General features: G+C 32.6%; 1 protein-coding gene across 4 annotated transcripts in view; it reads right to left on the bottom strand.

The window, feature by feature from the left end:
* Positions 1-20,364, bottom strand: part of LOC127290493 (transcriptional regulator ERG homolog) — a 39,298-nt gene extending 18,934 nt beyond the window's left edge. The window contains exons 1-2 of one of the 4 annotated variants that reach the window (XM_051319095.1): positions 19,072-20,364; positions 14,460-14,755 (exon numbers count right to left, since the gene is read on the bottom strand). In XM_051319095.1, coding sequence (XP_051175052.1) covers positions 14,460-14,742 — 283 coding nt within the window. In that variant the 5' untranslated portion in view covers positions 14,743-14,755; positions 19,072-20,364. Of the gene's footprint in view, positions 1-14,459; positions 14,756-15,526; positions 16,375-19,071 lie in introns of those variants that run through there. The other 3 variants (XM_051319105.1, XM_051319086.1, XM_051319114.1) reach the window with 3 other exon arrangements.
* Positions 20,365-20,469: the final 105 nt, after the last annotated feature.

Raw genomic sequence — 20,469 nt, 5'->3', positions numbered from 1 at the left:
TTTTGAAATTTCTCTAATTTTATAGCTCCTACAATCTGTCGCGAATTTCCCTTTTCTCCATCAATGGATTTAAAGAAGGGCCTACCGGAGTCTAAAAGATCCAAAACAGGGCTAGCATTCAGGTTCTAGGAGAAGCTAAAGAGCATCCAAATTTCGACTCGGGTAGACAAACGAATCAGTGATTTAAATAATAAAATTAATGCAATTTAAATATAAAATCTAAAAATTATGTAAGTATAAAAATTCGAATTATATAAAGAATAGAGCACATCTGGCTCCCCTCCTATTGCACGTCTAGTGCACAGATTAAATTTCCCTATGGATTACGTTTTTTATTAACAGCATGTGGTTTTAGGTCACGTGATGTTCTTAATGTTAATTTTTCGGCTGGATCGCCTTTTTTTAACGGAATCACGAATATCGTAGACTTGTTCTAATCAACTTTAGTTTAAAAAATAAAATTTCATTTAATTAGAATTGATATTGATGAATTATTTTCTAAATTATATCCCCTTTGTAAATGTAAGCATGCAATGGTGCATTTTTAAAACTTTAAAGGTAGAATGTTCTTTCGTTGTAGTTGAAAATGAAAAGGGAGAAATAGACTAAGAGATGAGAGACACAAGTGAGAGAAGTAGACTGAGTAGAGGCATCCGCGTGCTCATTTCCGTTTTTGGGACGTAGTACAGAATGAAAAGGGGATGGGATCAAGGTTGGTTGGACTAGGGCGCTAACTCGCGAGATATTAATTCTGTGTTAGCGTTAGGAGGGTGCTAGGGTAAAAGCTACGTACCGAGGGATAAGGACGAAAGAATGATTTGGATGAAGAGAGTCAGCAACAGAGACAGAAATAGATTGAGATTTAGGGTGAGAGTGGGCGTTACAAATCAGTGATTAGCCGTAGTTAACTCGACTTGCGCAGTCAAACAGTTAATCAATAAACGATTATTTACATCGTATACCTATTTCAGTGGTAAAACTGTTGAGTAAACTATAGACAAAAGATTTTGCTTTAGGCAATAAATTCAATACGAGAAATTGAAATTATCTTCTATATCAGGAGGAGCGCGTATATACACAATCTAAATATAAAAAATTATTTTTATTGAAGGCATATGTAATTTACTGCAATTGTAGACAACACATTCAACTAATTTTAGAGGTACTTTTACAATAAAAGATTTTTACGAAAATATATCTTTTATTTTATCCAGATTTCGTAGGTGTATTTTAACCTGCTATCTAACATGTTGCTATGATATTAAATAGAGTTCTAAACATTTTAAAAAATAAATTTTTTAAATCACCTCTTTTAAAAATATTGAAGACTTTTTTTTAAAAAAAGTGGGAAAGGAGCCCAGGTGTTTCTTCAACTTTGGTCATAGTGTTTAAAATTGAGCCGAGCTTACAAGCCAAGTATGAGATAGAGTAAAGCCTACCGTCGGACGGATCCGACGAATATCTCTAGAACCTTCGTAAGATATTCCGAGTTTCTCCATGTCATTGAGAACAGAAAACGAACCTAACTGAAATTTTTCATAATAATTTTATCGAAAAACAGTCTGATTGTAAGAGTTATAAAAGAATCAATTTGTTGTCTGATGCAGAAAAAAGATATTTAAATCAATTTTTGTTTAAAGAATTCTCTTAAATTTAGAACGTCTCCTTTCTTAATTTTTTAATCATCTAAATTGAGTTTAATATCTTTTGTTAGAAGATACGTTTTCACTTCTGTACATGAGGTGGATAGTATAGTGTTAGGATCATCTAATCTGTGGAAGCAAATAAATTAACTTACCGTATAACGGGTAATCTTGGTCCAGGACACAGATAAAAAGAGTGTTGTTATGTTAACAATTTTTGAACTGTTATTGGTAGATTTGTTGTTAGCACAATTCTGATTGTTGTCAGTAGAAATGTATTTTATTTTGACAATAAGAATTTGTTATTTTCAGCTTGTTGAGTTTACAATTGTGTATTACTATCACAACAAACCTTCACGGAGAGAAATAGATGGTACGGGGTACTTTCTAGAAAGTACCAGGGTACCATATTTGATCTTACATATACGGACAACTATCTAGATTCTATCTGTTACTATCTAGATTGTAGTGGGTAACATAACCATACTTTTTGTAACATCTTTGATAGTACCGATTAGCATAATGATGGTACCAGATAACATCTACTTTTTACCATCTTAAGATCATAAGTTCTTACCATCTATTTCTCTCCGTGTTTATATAGTAACGACCTTATATAGAACAATACGGATTCTTGGTGATTTGCTCAACTAACAGGGTTAATTGTTTAATATCTTGTGCTCATGTGTGCTGATTCATAAGCACCAATCGTCAAAAATGTTATATGTCAAAAATTGCACAAGGTTAAATCAATTATTCTTCATATTTTATTAAAATTTTCGTCATTTAAAAATCACTGCACAAAAAATAACTTCAAAATTAGTTATCATAATGATCATCTCATAAGTTTCAGTTTTTGTTCCAATAAAATCATGATTCTTAGTAGTTCTAATAGTGTTATTTTTCGTCCAGACGAAGCCAAAGGCGTTATTTTTGTCTTAAATTGTCAGTAGTACTAACGATTTGTGGTGTTAGACGTCATAAAGTCCATCGATATATACGCGGATATATACGTATATATACTTAGTAATAAATTTCACAAGTGCGATATAGAAAGAATAGAAATGACTAGGTATGTAAATTTACAACAATTAGTCTTAGTATATGAACCGTGCTGCAGCCATATAAATGTCATTATGATCTTGGAGTATGTACGCAGACCTTTGTTTGAACCAACAACTGCGTTCTTCCGTAACGTAATTAATGACCTTTGGTTTCCAGCACCCTCTATTTCAATGGGGATGTTCTATCCTTTCACAAATAAACTTTTTAAAAAGTATATTTTACGTTTTAACGTATTTTACGTATTAACGTATTACGTATTGCATAAGGTATTAGGTAGATAACGAAATGATGTCTTCATTTAGATACAGAAATATCTTGAATATCCTGGGGATACCCGAGGCGAAATTTAAGGCCTACTTTACAAGGAGTCTACAAGATCCAAAAGAGGGTCTACTTAGGTTCTAAGGGGAGCTTAAGAGGATTCAAATTTCGACTCGGGTATCCATCAGCTTATGCATAAAAATTCCCAGAAATATCTGGATGACTGTGATTGTTAGGTCCACAATGTAAATTTTCTCAGGAACTTTATACTTTTAAAATATTAAATGAATCAACTGATTTTGTCAAGATAAGGAATGGCTGTTATATGCAAATAATCTGATATTTTGTTGAATTAATTATTACACATGCTTTGGAAATTTTTAGAAAATGTGAGGTTTGGTGTACTTTATAATAATTAATTCAACAAAATATCTTATTTTTTGCTTACAATTTCTCACCATATTTTAGACGTACTTTTTCACAAAATCTCGTATCAATTGAGTACTTTAAGAGTAAAGTTCCCGACAAAATCAACATTGTGTACCTATAACAATCACATGCTGTAAAGATTAATTAAATTAATATTAAAAATTATTAGTACATTAATATTTGTTACAAACATATGAAACAAATAAGAATTATAAAGTACATTATTGTTTATTTCATATAAATCTCCTAACTGCACCCGGATATTTGGGATATCCTAATGTTGTCCTGGGCATTACTAGAATTAAGTTTTTTAGTTCGTTAATCCAATAAAAATAAAAATATTGTGTAATTTATAACGCAGGTCTAGCCTTTTGAATAATAAAATCATGGACTACATAAATTTTAAACATTATTAGTTCCATACATCGAGGTTTCCGGCTTTGGATAGTGTAATATTTTGGGATTCTTATCTCGCACTTTTTTTTGGAGTTCTGCTAGCCATGTTTTCCATTAAAGTTGGCGGGAATAGCGGAATCCCAAATAACTCGAATATACCGCAAGTTCTGCATCAATATTTTTCCTCGTAATATCATGGCTGAAAGCAAATCAACTGGATCGAAGATATTCTCTCCTGATGTTTATCAATTCTCCGACTGTATTTTTCTGCTTGGAGAAGAAAAATTCTTCTTTTGAATTTATGTCTTTCACCAAAACTTGATATGATTTCTCTTTGTCGAGGAAGTTTTTGGATATTTTTTTAAAATTTTTTTGCAAAAGTATGCCTTTTTTGTGTACTGACTCACGACCGGATGAATGTGGTTTAACTGTATTGCGACAATAGGCTGTTCCGTCGATTGATCTTCTCCGTCGGATACCGACCTGGACCTATTGTCTAGCCTAGGTTTTGCTTTTGTGGATGCTCGGTGTCTTGATCTTCTTGGTATTTAATAGGTTACATTAGAACTCTTACGTGCTGATTATACATAAATGAAACAAGTGGAAAAAAAACATCCTTGTCCTAAAAACTTTTTTAGAACATAAAAAGTTCTTAACACGTTAGTTTGGCAGACATGAAACGTTATAAAATTTTGTAGGAATGTTTCTAGAACAGGGATGTCCAAAATGTTTATGATTATGTCATTTTAAAAAAAACCTACAGGCATGTTATAAGTATAATGCCTGATTTCATACTTTGCCTGTAAATATTTTTTTTCTACATTAAGAGAGTTCTTCTCATGTTGACTGTAAATCCTGCGCGTCAGCTGTCTGACCGTAAGCTGACTGAATCCACTTATAGAACTCTTACCTTTTTGTAAATTGCAACAGTACTCTTTTAAAAAGAATGAATTAGAACTTTCGTAATCAACCGTAGTCAGCGTAGATGACTGTAGTCGCGTGGCTATAAGATTTGGAATGCAGCAATCATAGTGATGGAGTCAGTATTTGTGTAGACGATGTAAATGTAGATAAAGGTATCAGGTGACGTTGGTAGAGGTGGCAATAGTAGTTGGAGGGGTAGCCGGATGACTTGCGGAAGCGTTGTCATGGCGACACATCGATCAGCCGCTATACTACCACGCGATTCCCGTTGAGCACAGGCGCATCTCTTACTACTGTGCAACATTGCAAAACCCTTTTTTTACACCTTAAATTATAGTAAACAATTACATGCCTCAAATCTCTGTTACAGAACTATTTCTAATTGTAGCATAAGGCCAGAGCAGCTAAAATTAATTCAAGTTAAACGCAGTTAACAATAATTCCCTACAATTCAAACTGAAAATTGCAAAATTTTCCCAATCACCAAAAAATTATAAAAAAACTTTTTATAAGAAATCTCGTTTCGTAAATTGTAATTAAGCCATAATTTCAGTAAGTATTTAGCACTATGTAATCAAATTTTTTTGAAAAATGCCATTTGGAATGAGTTTCATAGAAAAAAATGTTGATGTCCATTAGTAAAAAGAGATCAGTAATCAAGTGGATCATTTCCTAAAGATTGGATTTGTATGGCTTAGTCTTGCATCGAGGTCTTGTAGTATATTTTAGTACTGTACGTGTCGAATACAAGAGAGAGAAAGAGAGAGGGTGTGTGTTTCCCGAGCGATCGATTTGAAAGAGAAGGAGGAAAGGGGTTAGAGAGAGCAAGAAAATATCCGTCAATGCAAGAGTTTGAACAAGAAGAGAGAAAGCATGATTGGGTTCATCATCCCTTCTTTTTCTTTGTAGCCTTTCCATTCCTTGCCTCAAGCTGAATACCACTGATTGTCCTCTATATACTCCACTCTCTTCGATGAGCATCCCTTGATTCCAGTGTCCTCTCCTTCTTTATCTCTCTCTCTCTCTCTTTCCTTCGATGTTGCCATTTTATATCAAACCCTAGCAAACCCCTCTGATGATCCTTCAGTGCTGTGCTGTTCAACTCTCCTACTCACTCTACGATAATGATGGCAATCAGCCCCTTAGAAAAAATTTCAGGAAATTCTCTCGCCCTTTTGTCGGTTGTTGAGAAGACGGCGCGGCGGCGTGGCGAATTATACAAATTCCGGTCTTCAACTCTTCACATTTGTCCTCATTGGATAGCCAAAATACCTACTTTTTTTAGGTACATATATAAAAAATTTTAAATGTACGAAATTTAAAATCTGTCTCTGGAAATATATTATATTTTTACGTCAGATTGTAGAAAGCTTATATTTACATTTATTAAAGTCTTTTAGTCAATAATATTAAAAAAAATTTCTAAACTAGAAAGCAAAACTCAGAAAATTTTTCCGGTTTGCAAATTCATCATGGTAAAACCAACTATCACTAGCCTGCCGCAATCTTGGCAGTTTTGATAAATGTTAGTTAACTAGCAGCTCCTATACTGAAAAAAATGTGTAAAATAACAAAATCATTAAATTGGAGTCGAAAAATTGTTCATTTTTGTATAAATTATTGGATGATCTGTTGTTCACTAAATGATGCATGCCGGCAATATTGACAAGGAGCCAAGAAATGGCACTCGCCCTTTCAATGCTTATTCTCGATGCTCAACTCACTCCCCAGTCACTCCTTCATTGACGCAACATTAAGCACACACGATAACCCATGATTAACTGGCTAATGACTTTCTACCTCCTCTGCGCTTTCTATACATATAGTAGGGTGCTATCGATTATCACTCGTGCATCACATTGACAGTTATTCATATAGTGACAAGAGGGTGGGCTCTCTGTTTACTATTGCAATTATCAAATCATCAGTTTGATAATTTTCCAATCTGCTGAAAAGTATTTTCAATTCAAATTCTTCAACATTTTTGTTATTGTCATTTTCCAAACATTTCTTCTACAATGAACTTTTATTGCTGTGGAATTGAATTTAGTAATTTTAAAAATATTTAAATAAACGAAAATAGGGTAATGTCTGGTAATTTATACCATTTTGGTTGTGAAAGCCAAATTTCTAGAAAAATTTGAAACAAATTTGGTACCTCTGAAAAGCTTAAAGCCTTGGATATAAATCTGACAAAAATTTTTAATAGATATTTATAAAGAAAGAAAAGTTACACTGAGAGAAACGATTGGTTGCGATTACCATTTCGTTAGTAAGAGTATTTTTGCTAATATATATTACTTACTGTTACCATTTAGTTAGTAAGGTAACTAATTGAAAAAACTAGACTAAAAGCCTGCAAGGTATGAATTCACATAATTTTCTAATGTTTAAAATCAAGCTGATCTTCTTCTTTTAATGTTTCTGATAACAAAAATGACAGTCTGCCGGGCGTCAGATCTTGTTTATCCTAATTTGTTGTAAAAAGAAAGAGTAAAACTTAAAAAAATTTATATCTTTTGTTGTTTAAACTCATATTTAATTTTAGACTATTTGGATTATTAGTAACTACATAATATATCGCCATAGTGGATTAGCTCAAAGTGAAAGAGATAATTTTCTCCGATCCTCATTAATGTCACATTAATCCATAAAAAATTGGAAATGGATTAGACCAAATTTTTTTGGGGTGAACATTTGACGTGAAATTCTCCACATATGAAACTCTGTTAAAGATTCATTCACTGCCATCTATCTAGATTTTTTTGGAACCATTACGAACATCTAACGCAAACTTTCTTAGTATTGATCCAACCATCAGGGTTGCAATTTACACTAAGCCAAATGTACTCCTGCATGGTCTTATCAATTTCTTCTTTACCGATAACTGTAAACATTTTTATTATGTACTTATAATTTAAATGTTTTAAATTTTCGTTTTTTTAGAATTTATTATAATATGTTATTTTCTCAGGTGATATAAAAATACAGAGTTCATAATGTTATTTATTTCATTTATTTATTGTTGTATGCAAGTTTTATTTATTATTTTTATTTATGTGCTTTACAAAATTGGATTATTGATTTTTAAGTTATTGGTTCTATATGTCTCCACTGTGTTGGTGTATTTTTATTTTATTTTGTAACGATTTTAATTTCTTTTTTTTGACGATTGTTGAATAATTGACGAGATAATTATTAATTTTACAATTATTGATGTCTTACTAATTACTGATTTGATATATTCCATGAAGAAGAAATCTGGGGATTTCGAAACAAAAGTAATTTTGGAATTTAGTATGGTAATTTCTTCTTCAAAAAGACTGAGAATTTTTTTATTTTTTTGATACATCTTAACTTTTTACGGAAAGCATAGTTGAGAAACGTAAATCTTAACAAAGAGAGAAGGACGCAACGCGTTAATAATTGCCCATATCGGTTAACCCGAGGTTTCGAGATTCAATGTTTCTCGTCACCCTTAAACTTACTCCCTTTTGCATTTTGCCCTTCGTCTGGACAAAGTTCGCGCGCCCCTACATTTCCGCATCTACCAGAACCACCAGCAAACCAGAATATCTCTCTCCCTTTGCTTCCTGGTCTAGACATATAGGGAGACTTATGAGTCAGTTTTTGGACTATCTTGAACTGCCGTGTGGTGCAACATTAAAATTAAAAAACATTTTTTCCATTTGTAGGTTAATAATTATATTTTTTCTTATTAAAAATATAAATCATACATACATTTCACAAAAAGTTATAAATAGTGTAGATTCAGGATACTGATAATACATATTATTTGATAACGTGAGAATTTAACTAAAAAAAAGAGGAACATTTGCAGAGTTCTTTACAAACGTGCTAGTTATTTGATTAAGTTGCAAAGAAGAGAAATGTACTTGAAATTGTGAAAAAATCTTTTTTAATCTATTTAAAGATTGGACCAAATGCATTCTCTTGAAAACTATACATACTTTTAGCTATAATAACAATAGTAAGACAGTGTAAATTGGATGTAATACCAGTAAACTGGTGCAGAAGCAAACCGATAGTCAATTTCCATCTGTGGTGGAGAACGTATTACTTTGGGAAATATACGTTCATAGAATATTTTCTAAATAAAAAACTTGATCTCGTGAATCGATTCCAGACTGTCGTTTCACTTGGCAGAAAATATGTGTTCTTCTTCGTAAGGAAATGTTAAAAAAATGAAAATTTATAAGCAGAGCCTGTAAATCATGTGCCTCGTTTAAAGACCTCAAGAGGTCGATCAGAGAGAGCTGCAATTTCTGCATATCTCTAAGGGGGGTTCACTCGGCCATGTCGCCACCATTTCAAAGAGAGAATATAACGACCAGTGATTCAAAGCAATGTCTTGGTCGTATTCCCGTGTCTTCTCATTTTAAGCCCTACGTTGTTGCAGTGCCATGACTAATCATGATAGTTCCGCTCGGGAACTGTGGGGACACGCGACTCCTCAGTTCCGGTTCCGGCGCGTGCCTCATAGTCCTGTTCCACTGGATTCCCACTCACCCTCTTTATCCTAGTCGCTATGCCACGACTAGAGCGTAATTATTGCACGGATCACAAAAGCCCCACGCGTGCAAGCCCAATGTAAAATAGGGATCACGTCGAAGGGTCTTATCGTTCAGGAATATCTACGAGTTGTTACGTTCGTTTCTTCTCCACCTTCCATCCACCCATTTTCACCGCACAACCCCGCTTTCATTATGGGCAAGTAACTTGCTATCATCATCTCACCATCTAGATACCGTTAAATCATTATTCATCTCTGTACGACCTATGTCCACTGACAGAGTACCCTTTTTCCTTCTAGAAATAACCTCGTTTCGTTACTAACTGGAGAGCCTATTAAAATAAGTTTGCCTCCCAAAATTATTCGTGACAATGCAAAAATTTTCTTTTCAAACCGAGGGTTAGGCTGGTATGATTTACAAATTAAAATGATTATAAATTGTCTCAAACCAGGGGCGTATGCTAAAGGGGATCGAATCACCCCAAACATTATAAGAAATATTAGTTGGGTACAAATTCTCTGTATTGAAAAACTAAAATTTCTTTCTGTATTTCAATATTCCAATTTAACATTTGAAATAATTAAAATAAAGTTTGCATCAAATTTAATAGTTATTTATAATCTGCGTTAAAAAACTTTGTTTTTCTATAATCAACTTACGCACTAACTGAAAAACAATAAACAAATTTTCATTTAGCACTTACTTTTAGTTGTCCCAAACGTGATTTGACCGTTTTATAAATTTTAATAGAAAATTTGAATCAATATACTTAGTAATCTGGGGTACGGAAATAACGCATGTCGTTTTTTGGACTTAAATGCATTAAATTTGTTTTAAACAAAACGATTAAAAGAAACCTTTATTTTTCATGTAAGAAAAAAGACATGAGTTATATATATAGTACTGAAGGTAAAAGTGACTATATGTCCCTTGGACCAAAGATAATAATAGATAGCCAACGCCTAACTTTAAATCCCTTTCCCCGAGTTGGGAATACAGCATCCGGGATCATGAGGGTGTCTGTTAGCGGGGCGGTCGGTTGTCATGGACACGCTCTTGGCTAACCCTCAACCACTCCTCCCTCATCATCTGGATTTCCCAGCTTCGTCGCCATCAAAGATCCACCATCTTCCTTTAACCAGTAATTCAACACAGAAATTCGGTGAATTTAAAATTTACCTGAGAATCACAGATCTTTCCAATAATACATAAATTTCTTCTTTAAATTATATTCCAATACAAAATACTCGTATATTTTAAAAATTAAAAACGATTTATTTCATGTACGCGATTATAACAAAAAAAACTATTAATGAAACGAATCTAGGAAACTAACAAGACTTTTTCGTTGTCGAAAAGTATTCTTAACGACTTTTCTACTTATTAAAAATAAGAGCCTTCACAGAGAGAACTAGATGGTAAAAAGTAAATGTTATCCGGTACTATCAAAGATGTTACAAAAAGTATGGTTATGTTACCCACTACAATCTGGATAGTAACTGATAGAATCTAGATTGCTGTCCGTATATGTACGATCAAATATGGTACCTGGTACTATCTAGATAGATATGATGAATATATCATCACAAACGAAAAAATAACCTGTAACACGAAAATGTACTAAATACCTTATAACGACTGAGGCAACGGACCAAAAAAATCTACCGTCACCAATTCAATCGGAAATTTTGATCAAATAAAAATTCTATGAAAGAATTGTATATATCCTAACATTTGCCCATTTCCTGACAGACGTACGATAACAATGCCGATATCACCCACACAGCACAACATCTTACACCAGGCCTACAGCAGGCTTACATGTAAGGTTTGTAAGGTAACATCGTAAGCCCATAGTAGACTTACAGTAAACCAAAAATGTCCGCCTTACAGTAAGCTTACATGGTAGGGTCGAGGTAAGCTTACATGGTAGGGTCGAGGTAAGCTTACACGGTAAGGTCGAGGTAAGCTTACACGGTAAGGTCGAGGTAAGCTTACATGGTTGGGTCGAGGTAAGCTTACATGGTAGGGTCGAGGTAAGCTTACACGGTAAGGTCGAGGTAAGCTTACACGGTAAGGTCGAGGTAAGCTTACATGGTAGGGTCGAGGTAAGCTTACATGGTAGGGTCGAGGTAAGCTTACACGGTAAGGTCGAGGTAAGCTTATGAGTAAAGGCTGTGGTAAGGTTATTATTAAGTTGTAAGGTTGAGGTAAGGTTGTGGTAAGCTTACAAGGTAAGGCAAGTTATATTCAAATAATAATATTAATAATAAATAAATATTCAATAAAAAAATTTTTCTTTTGCCTTATTCTATTTTGGGAACCTATCATTTCGCAGAAAGTTTTGAAAACAAATTTGGGAGGAGTAGGATTCGAACCCGGGACCGAAGTATATACCTAACAACCTAACCAACTGAGCTAAACGGGGAACTGACAATGAGAAAAGTAATCTTACTTTTAAAGTGGAACCAAGAAGATAATCAACTCCTTAAAAGCAAGATTACTTTTCTCATTGTCAGTTCCCCGTTTAGCTCAGTTGGTTAGGTTGTTAGGTATATACTTCGGTCCCGGGTTCGAATCCTACTCCTCCCAAATTTATTTTCAAAACTTTCTGCGAAATGATAGGTTCCCAAAATAGAATAAGGCAAAAGAAAAATTTTTTTATTGAATATTTATTTATTATTAATAATATTATTTGAATATAACTTGCCTTACCTTGTAAGCTTACCACAACCTTACCTCAACCTTACAACTTAATAATAACCTTACCACAGCCTTTACTCATAAGCTTACCTCGACCTTACCGTGTAAGCTTACCTCGACCCTACCATGTAAGCTTACCTCGACCCTACCATGTAAGCTTACCTCGACCCTACCATGTAAGCTTACTGTAAGGCGGACATTTTAGGTTTACTGTAAGTCTACTATGGGCTTACGATGTTACATTACAAACCTTACATGTAAGCCTACTGTAGGCCTGGTGTAAGATGTTGTGCTGTGTGGGCATATATTTCGAATATTCTTCTCCGGTGAAAATTTTAGCATCTTATCCTGGAGCTGTAAAGTTTGGTTATATAATCATATAATCTTGTCTCTCATTCTGGAACAAACATCAGATGGTCTCATCGTCATAAAATTTGTAGACGTCATTATCGCTACCCGCAAGCAGCACGGCATATCCCCTGAATATCCCTTGAATACTACCGTGGAATATTCCCATGATCTTCCAGGAAAATCAAAATGTCCGCATCATGGGAATATTCCAGTGACATTGAAGGTAATATTAGAGGAATATTTCAGTGATATTGAGGGAATATTCCACGGTTATATTGAATTTTTTTTTAAAGTGTTGAAATAATAAAAATGTGTTATAAATTGTTATTTAAATAAGCAGGAAGATTAAAAACACATTTAAAAAAAAATTCAATATAACCGTGGAATATTCTCTCAATATCTCTCTCATCTGAATATCCCCTTAATGTCACTGGAATATTCCATGAATGTCACCGAGGAATATTCCCTCAATGTCACTGGAATATACTCTGAATGTCACTGAGGAATATTCCCATGATGCGGACATTTTGATTTTCCTAGAAGATCATGAGAATATTTCACTGTGGTACTCAAGGGATATTCAGGGAATTTACCGTGCTGCTTGGGTATACTCTACGAAAACTCTTCGCTAATACAAGAATGGAAGTGCTTATGCTCTTGAGGAGCAGGTAGAGCGTCGCATGTGTCTGAACTAATCTACAGACACTTACTTTCATCCTTTTGGTTTTCGACATCCTTTTTTATTTAAAAATCTTGATCAGCTTTATCTTCAACTTATTTCAATTTCTTGTCACTATTTCAGACGTATTGTTATACTAATATTGCTCTCAATCTAAGCGTATTGCTTACGTCTTTACTCTCTAAATTTGAATCAGTGAAATCTCGCTGATTCTCAGCTATAAGTATACCACTGATTCCAATCAGCGTATATATGCACTGATAAATTAGTGAAAATGCACTGATTTTTCAGTGTATATACGCTAATTGGTAACAGTGGTATACTTATCGCTGATTCAAATTTAGAGAGTAGGATATATTGTATATACTCGTCGAAGACATTCCTCAATATTTTCGTCCTCGTCTTCACAGAAAAACCGGGTCTTCAAAATGAGCCAAGTTGGTGGCGACACTGTCTATGTCGTTTAGCATAGGCTCATTTTGAGATGCAACAAAAATGATGACTACGTTTTTTTTGTGTTCACCGAAAGAGGGAATTAAATCTTCTACGTTGTTATATGGAGGAATTAAAACTTTTCCGCTTCAATTCTAACCTTGTTGCATTTTTTATGGCCTTCAAAATTGGTCTGTTTATTAACCATTAATAATTGCACGATGATTTTCACCACTACAACACTAATCGTACATACGACGGCGGTTTAAGATTAATATTTTTTCTAGTCAAGATTTGAAGAAAGGGTTCAAAGTTGGGGGTAAAGTGTGGTACACGGATGTCATCAATAAGATATCAAACCCAAGTCGTGAGTCCTATAACCAACAGATTATCCTGATGGGTAGTTATGCACAAGATCATCATAAAGCTAAATGCACTACAAGTTAGGTAGGTCTGTTGATGAGGACTTTCGACTCGTATGTGCATTAGGTTTGGTAATAGATTCTACTTTTTTGCGTATTTTTTTGGTGAAGTGGTAATTCTTTTAGATAACCAGGTAATATTTCCTTAATGTTAATTAATCAGACATGCATATATTATTATACGGAAAGAAATAGATGGTATAAGAACTTATGATCTTAAGATGGTAAAAATCGGTAATGCTAATCGGTACTATCAAAGATGTTACAAAAAGTATGGTTATGTTACCCACTACAATCTAGATAGTAACAGATAGAATCTAGATAGTTGTCCGTATATGTAAGATCAAATATGATACCTGGTACTATCTAGATAGTACCCCGTACCATCTATTTCTCTCCGTGTAAGATAGTAAATATTATATTTGTTGCATAATCTTCTTATAACCGTATTGTTATAATAATTCGAAAGCCAGGATATTAAATCCAACGGGGATTTTTCATCTTAAAATATTATCAAATACAATAAGTGTGCTTTACATTTTTGTCGTCATTTTAAAACCACCTCTCAACAACCGTGAAAAGTGAATGAAATGTAGAAATTAAATTTTTAAAATCTTACCAGTGAGAGATGTCGTAGGAAAAATAGCAGAAGAGTTAACTCGGGATGATGAAGAAAATGCACCAGCAAGATATCCTCCTCTATCTGCAAGAGCTTGTTTAGCTTTTTCGACGCTTTGCTTCAGTTGCTGAAATGTACTGCCACAAGCAAGACTTCTGTACGGCCAACTTTCTTGTTTGACACCAGATGACGTGATAGCAACACCTGTAGCAATTGCTTCAGTTCCTGATGGTCCTTTTAAGTCTAGCGCAGCTGTATAGGAACAGCTTGAGCTATCGTACATTACCACAATGTCCCTAGGATTAAATAAATTTTCAATTTTAGAATTTTCCTTATAAAATTTTTATGTCTTTATCTAGTTGTATATTTTGCAATTGGTTTGAGCGGATTTCTTTTAAAAATTCTTAAAATTATGTGACGGAAATAATTTCACCTTATTTTGAGAAATAACTTGATCAAATATCCTAGAATAAGAGTTAGAGTTTTTTTTTTAAATATATTCCTGGAAGCTGCCTGTTTATTCTTGTATATTATTTTTTGGTTCACCAACTTTCCCTGTTTGAGATATATTAAATTTATAGTATTTTGTTAATTTTTTAAAAATTGACCTGCGTGTTCTCGTGTTTTATTATTAAATAATTTCGTTAAATAGAGCCCTACTATTGCAACCTTAGAACCTATAATAATTTTCTCTTAACTTTTATTTAATATTATGACTTGATAAAATAATTCTTTTTTAATTGTTGAGACACTGTTTTATTTACTGTATAAATATACATTCATGTCTTTATTCAAACTTTTCTACTACTCTAAAAAATTCTATATTAATAGAAATATTATGTCAAAGGTTTCATTATGATTTCTCCTGTCTATAATAATTAAATTTTTTTTTAATTCTTCTCTTTGAAATAATTACTTATTTATACAATCACCATTTATAAATTTCTATACATATTTGACGATAAAATAAAAGCTAAATATTTGTTTTGATTTTTTAAATTATTTACGTAACTGTCATATCATTACTTATTTTCACTAATTGATCTTGTTTGGAAGATAGTACGCACCGGAAGTCGTCTGACCAGCTGTGTAGATCTATTTAACAGCAACCGCTTAAAGAGAAATAAGCACTGTAGTAGCAAAAGTGTATTTTTAAACATTTCACAAAACGCTAACAATTATTTGATTAAACAAAAATTTTGTACAATAATAATAAATAAATTGTATAAAACATATATTAAAAAATATAACAATTTAATATTTTTCTATTTAAAAAAAGTCAAAATAATTGTACGAATTTTAAAAAGTTACCATAAATATCAATATTTTAATGAAAAAATGTAAATTATTTTATTGCTATTTAATGTTTACTTTTTAATTATTCAATAAATAAACACTTCTTTTCACAAAGACTAATTGACCACAAAATAAAAAAAAGAAACATTCTATTTTTTAGTTTTATTTTAAAACATAGTATAGTATGTTTAAGAATAGATTTCAAGTATAGTTGACTAAATGAGTCGATTTAAAATTCACAATATTAAACATCACATATAGAGTGCTTTTATCAACTTTAGTGATTCAAGTTATGTGCCCGTACACACATTTACACACGCACAAAAACACAATTCTGAAGGCACTGGCATTTAAATTTTATCACATTTTGGAAAGAATCAATTAATAATGAGTTGCTATTATTATGCACCTGAATTAAAAGCAGAGACACGCGAAGATGAAGGTACACTAAGCAGGTTGTCTCGCACAACTACGATGGCAGCGGACGACAAATTGCTTGTTTCCGGGCCTCATTACATCACACTGTTACTGTGTTAACACTAGTCAGGAACCCCACTGCCAATTTCGTCTAAGCTTTTACATTCATAGTAGAATATTCAATTTTTTTCTTTAATTTATCTACATTGCTTTTCATTCAAATTACAATTAATATAATTTTAATCTACACTCACATACCTACCTATCTTGAAAAATTATCAAACAATTTTTAAGGTAATTATAAATAATAATCTCTCCTGTTTTCCTCGAGAGTTTATATAGAAAATTAAAAAATTTCGAAATTTTTTGTCCACTTTGGTCCATCGTAGCTCGGATGCTGTTGGTCCTATCAAAAAGTGCCCCATACTTTTTTTGTATAGAGTTGAAGATTTAGTTTCTTATCATGTTTCACGTTTCAAACTACCCCACTTCCCCTTAGTATTTTGAATATTTTCAAAACATTAACCGCACAACTTCTTTTGGTTTAGGTCAAAGTAAAAATACATAATCGGCCTCTATATGGGCTTTGATTCTTCGTTAAATATCCTGCAATACATTGTTCATGAAATAGTATTTTTTGAACAAGTTAAAAGAAATAATAGCCTCTTATACCTTATGTAACAACAGCTATTACATACTACAGTTCTGTTTCTAACAGAATCGAAATTGGTAGACTTGATAGGGATATGACTTTGGCGGTTTGGTTCAAAGTCGTGAGAAGGGTGCAAATGTTTTCATGCATAAAGAATCTAATAGCCTCAGATTTAAATACCGACTTTCTCACTTGCATGCACAGTAAACGTACATATACATTAACTATATTTCTCCAAAGGATATTTACATATACAAATACTTATCCGCAGTTTACAAAATATTTACGATTTGCATTAAATAATTATACAAAGTTATTAATGTCTCGCTAGTGTTTTTTAATCTTCAATATGGTGGATCTAATATAGCAAAAAAAAAATTTTTATTGATCCGATTCGCTGGAATCTCATTACTTGGGGGATTTTCGGGGTTACTAATTACAAATTTAATATCAGATTTGTATAATCGCAGCAACACTGAAAATCCCCGGGTAACAAGTTTCAAGCGAATCTGATAAACTTAAGAAAAATCCGCTATATTGGAAATATATTATAGGTAGTTTATTAGAAATTAATTATCGTTTGGATAAAATGAACATTTATCATTATTTTATATCAAGTTTACTTAAAAAATCATTTCAACACTATCAATCGCAGTTGGTGTTCGGTTTTTCTTTTTCCTGTTCTTAAAGTCTATTCTGGCACTTGATACTATATCTCAACAGTCCCGCAATACATTTCCCTTGTGCTTCTTCTACAGCCAGTAACAGGTTATCTATTCAATATAAAGTTCCTCCTTTTTTATTATACACGGAGAAAAAGAGTATTGTTATGTTAACTATTCTTGGATTGTTAAATCTAAATTTGGTAAATTTGTTGTCAGTACAAATCTATTTGGTTTTGTCAACAATACGAATTTGATATCTTCGGCTTTTTGAGTTTGCAATTTTGCATTGCATAACAACAAACCTTCAGTCGCGTCCCTAGCGAATGCTAAAGAAACAATACGGATTGCTATGGCGATTTGCTCAGGTAACAGGTTAATTGTTCAATATCTTGTGCTCATGCGCACTGACTTTATTGTTCGAAACACATGTGCAATTTAATTTACTAATGAAAAATGCGTTTTATAAAAGATAAGTGCAGTGTCATCATAATTTCAGTGGAAAAAAGTGCGAAAATTATTAAATGGATGGGGCAGTACGGTAAGTTACAATCACGAGTACTGTACATAACCTAACTTTCTCGTACCTCTGCTTGGATAGAGAATGCGATTTGAAGATATATTTGTTTCGAAATTTGAAAAATCTTAAATTGCCTGCTTTTAAACTTATATAACCGAAAAGTTATTGGTTAAAATTCAATCTTCATACAAATTTTTTAAAATAAATAAGCATTATAAAATAATGCAAAATTAATTTGTTTATTTCTTTGTAAAAATAGAAAATTGAACAGCAAAAACAACTTCTTGTATTTATGGTTCCAATTTCCAATTCGTTCAGAAGACTCATTCAAAACATCTAATTATGTGATTATAATAATTTTCTTCTTTTGTCTTATTGGGAAGTGAAAATTAGTGTAATTAAAATAATTTAGTTTTTTTATTACATTGTGATACTAAACTTAATGTCACTCATAATTTTTGTTACTGCAAAACGTTTTAATAATTTTTTTATTAAATTTTAAATCAATTTTATTATTTTTACAAATACATTTAAAGTGAGAATTTTAAAATTAGATCCACCGATTTGTTAAAGCAACATGTTATTTTAACAAACCTAATAATATTATTATTGCGAAACTAACAATTTTGATTCGTTATTTCAACTTTTTCGTAACAGTTCTATTTAGCGCAATTGAAGAAATTTAAATAGTCTCTATAACATAGTTGATGTAACATTTCTATATAGGTTTCAGTATAACAAATAAAATTGTTAATTCTATATTGACAATCTGGAATTGTTAAGTGGACTTAATTTCTTCTTTATTTGTGTACTGATCTTGTTGACGCATGAATTGTCTATTGTGAAATTTACAAGAAAGATATAAGCATAAACCCAATTTGTAAAATTTATACTAATGCTCAAATTAATTATGTCTTTCATGCTTTTCCGTAAAATGCCAGTACATTACATGAAGAAAAATGAATTGTTTTATTTAAAAAACAGATTTCTTAAAGTTGAAGAAATTTGCGGTTTGTTGTTTTAACAAATTATGAAAAGAAGCTCAATCTCATAATTTTTACTCACCGTTAAAGGGGGACTTTTCTTGTTCTTAACACAAAAGTGGTTTATGTTTTCTTGAAATGCAAAACCAAATTAAAGTCCTATATTTTTGGATTCAGATAAAATAATGATGAAAAATGAAAAGGAAGAAATAAAAGAAATGCATCAAAATGCTTCAATAAAATTGTCCCTACCACTTTCAATGTAAATACTTTGAAGCGTTTAATTTAAGGCGGGAAACAGTAAAGTTCTCAGATGTCACGTCAGGAAATAAATATTAAAACCACCGGAAGTAAACAGCACCTGAAGAAATGTATATAAAAGATTTTGACAGGTCTTTTGTTCAACACGTTATACAGCAAAAATTGTGAAAATTGACAGATGTCAATAAATAAAACCACGGATAGGAATAAAGAATTTTTGAAAATCAGTCGTATGAAGAAAATTCTTTAACGCGTGGAACGGCGGACTTAGCCGCGACGACAGATTCACGTTTGGTAGCGTTGTTGGCAGTTCGACGATTGGCTGCATCAGAGTCTGCGCCAACTGAGACTAAATCTTTGTATATCCCTTCCTATTCTGTATGTTGTCAAATCTTCATGTCTCTCTCGTACTCGTTCTCCAAGTTGACATCTACCTCCCTTTGCTCAACTCCCCATTTTCTCCTTTCCCAAAGATGCATGCTATGGTTTCTTATAGGCGGGATTATGCACAGGGTGGATCTCCATTTTCTCGTCCTGACACACAACTAGTACACGTGGTTTACAATAGTCTAAGTGTATATAATGTCCTATATGTAGAACATAGAACCCTGCGATGTACGTTTCTACATAAACCTTGATTGCTTTTAAATGTGCACCTTGCAAATGCAATATTATACAAATATAAACTTAAGAAAAAATTAATAACAAAAGAGAGTCTTTGTATTCAAACATTTTGGTAAAAAAGACAACAGGAGTTCTCTTTATGTTCGTTTTGAAATTTTTTTCCTTGTCGTCAAAAATTGGTTTCAAGTTTTTACAAAAAAGTACCCTGCTCGCTTTTCCAAAAACGAGAAAGGAAGGGAGACGAGGTGTGATGACGAATGGGAGATAATTCTGAATGGCCGTCAGGTTGATGAAGACCAAAGGTCAAAAATTGGTTTCCGTACCTTAAAAGAGTATACCCATGAAACGTAATAAAAAACTGGTTCCATTTTAGTGAAATGAGAATCATATACAATTTAATATATGCATGAAAAGCAATTTTGGGCATTTGATCTTCATCCACTTGACTGCAATTAGCGTTCTCACAAATAAGAGAGATGGTTTGGGAGAAAACATCGAATTTTTGTAGGTATTGTAGGTTGCGTTAAATTGTCAGTGGTCTGTGGGCTAAAGTACAAGAAAATTTATTTAATATATACAAGAAAATGAACATGTT

The sequence above is a fragment of the Leptopilina boulardi genome, unplaced genomic scaffold, assembly GCF_019393585.1.
Source record: "Leptopilina boulardi isolate dan_hultmark-lab unplaced genomic scaffold, ZJU_Lbou_2.1 LbouV2_123, whole genome shotgun sequence".
Classification (NCBI taxonomy): Eukaryota; Metazoa; Arthropoda; class Insecta; order Hymenoptera; family Figitidae; genus Leptopilina; species Leptopilina boulardi.
Note: the sequence above shows the minus strand (reverse complement) of the source record. Positions and strands in the feature narration are given on the sequence as shown.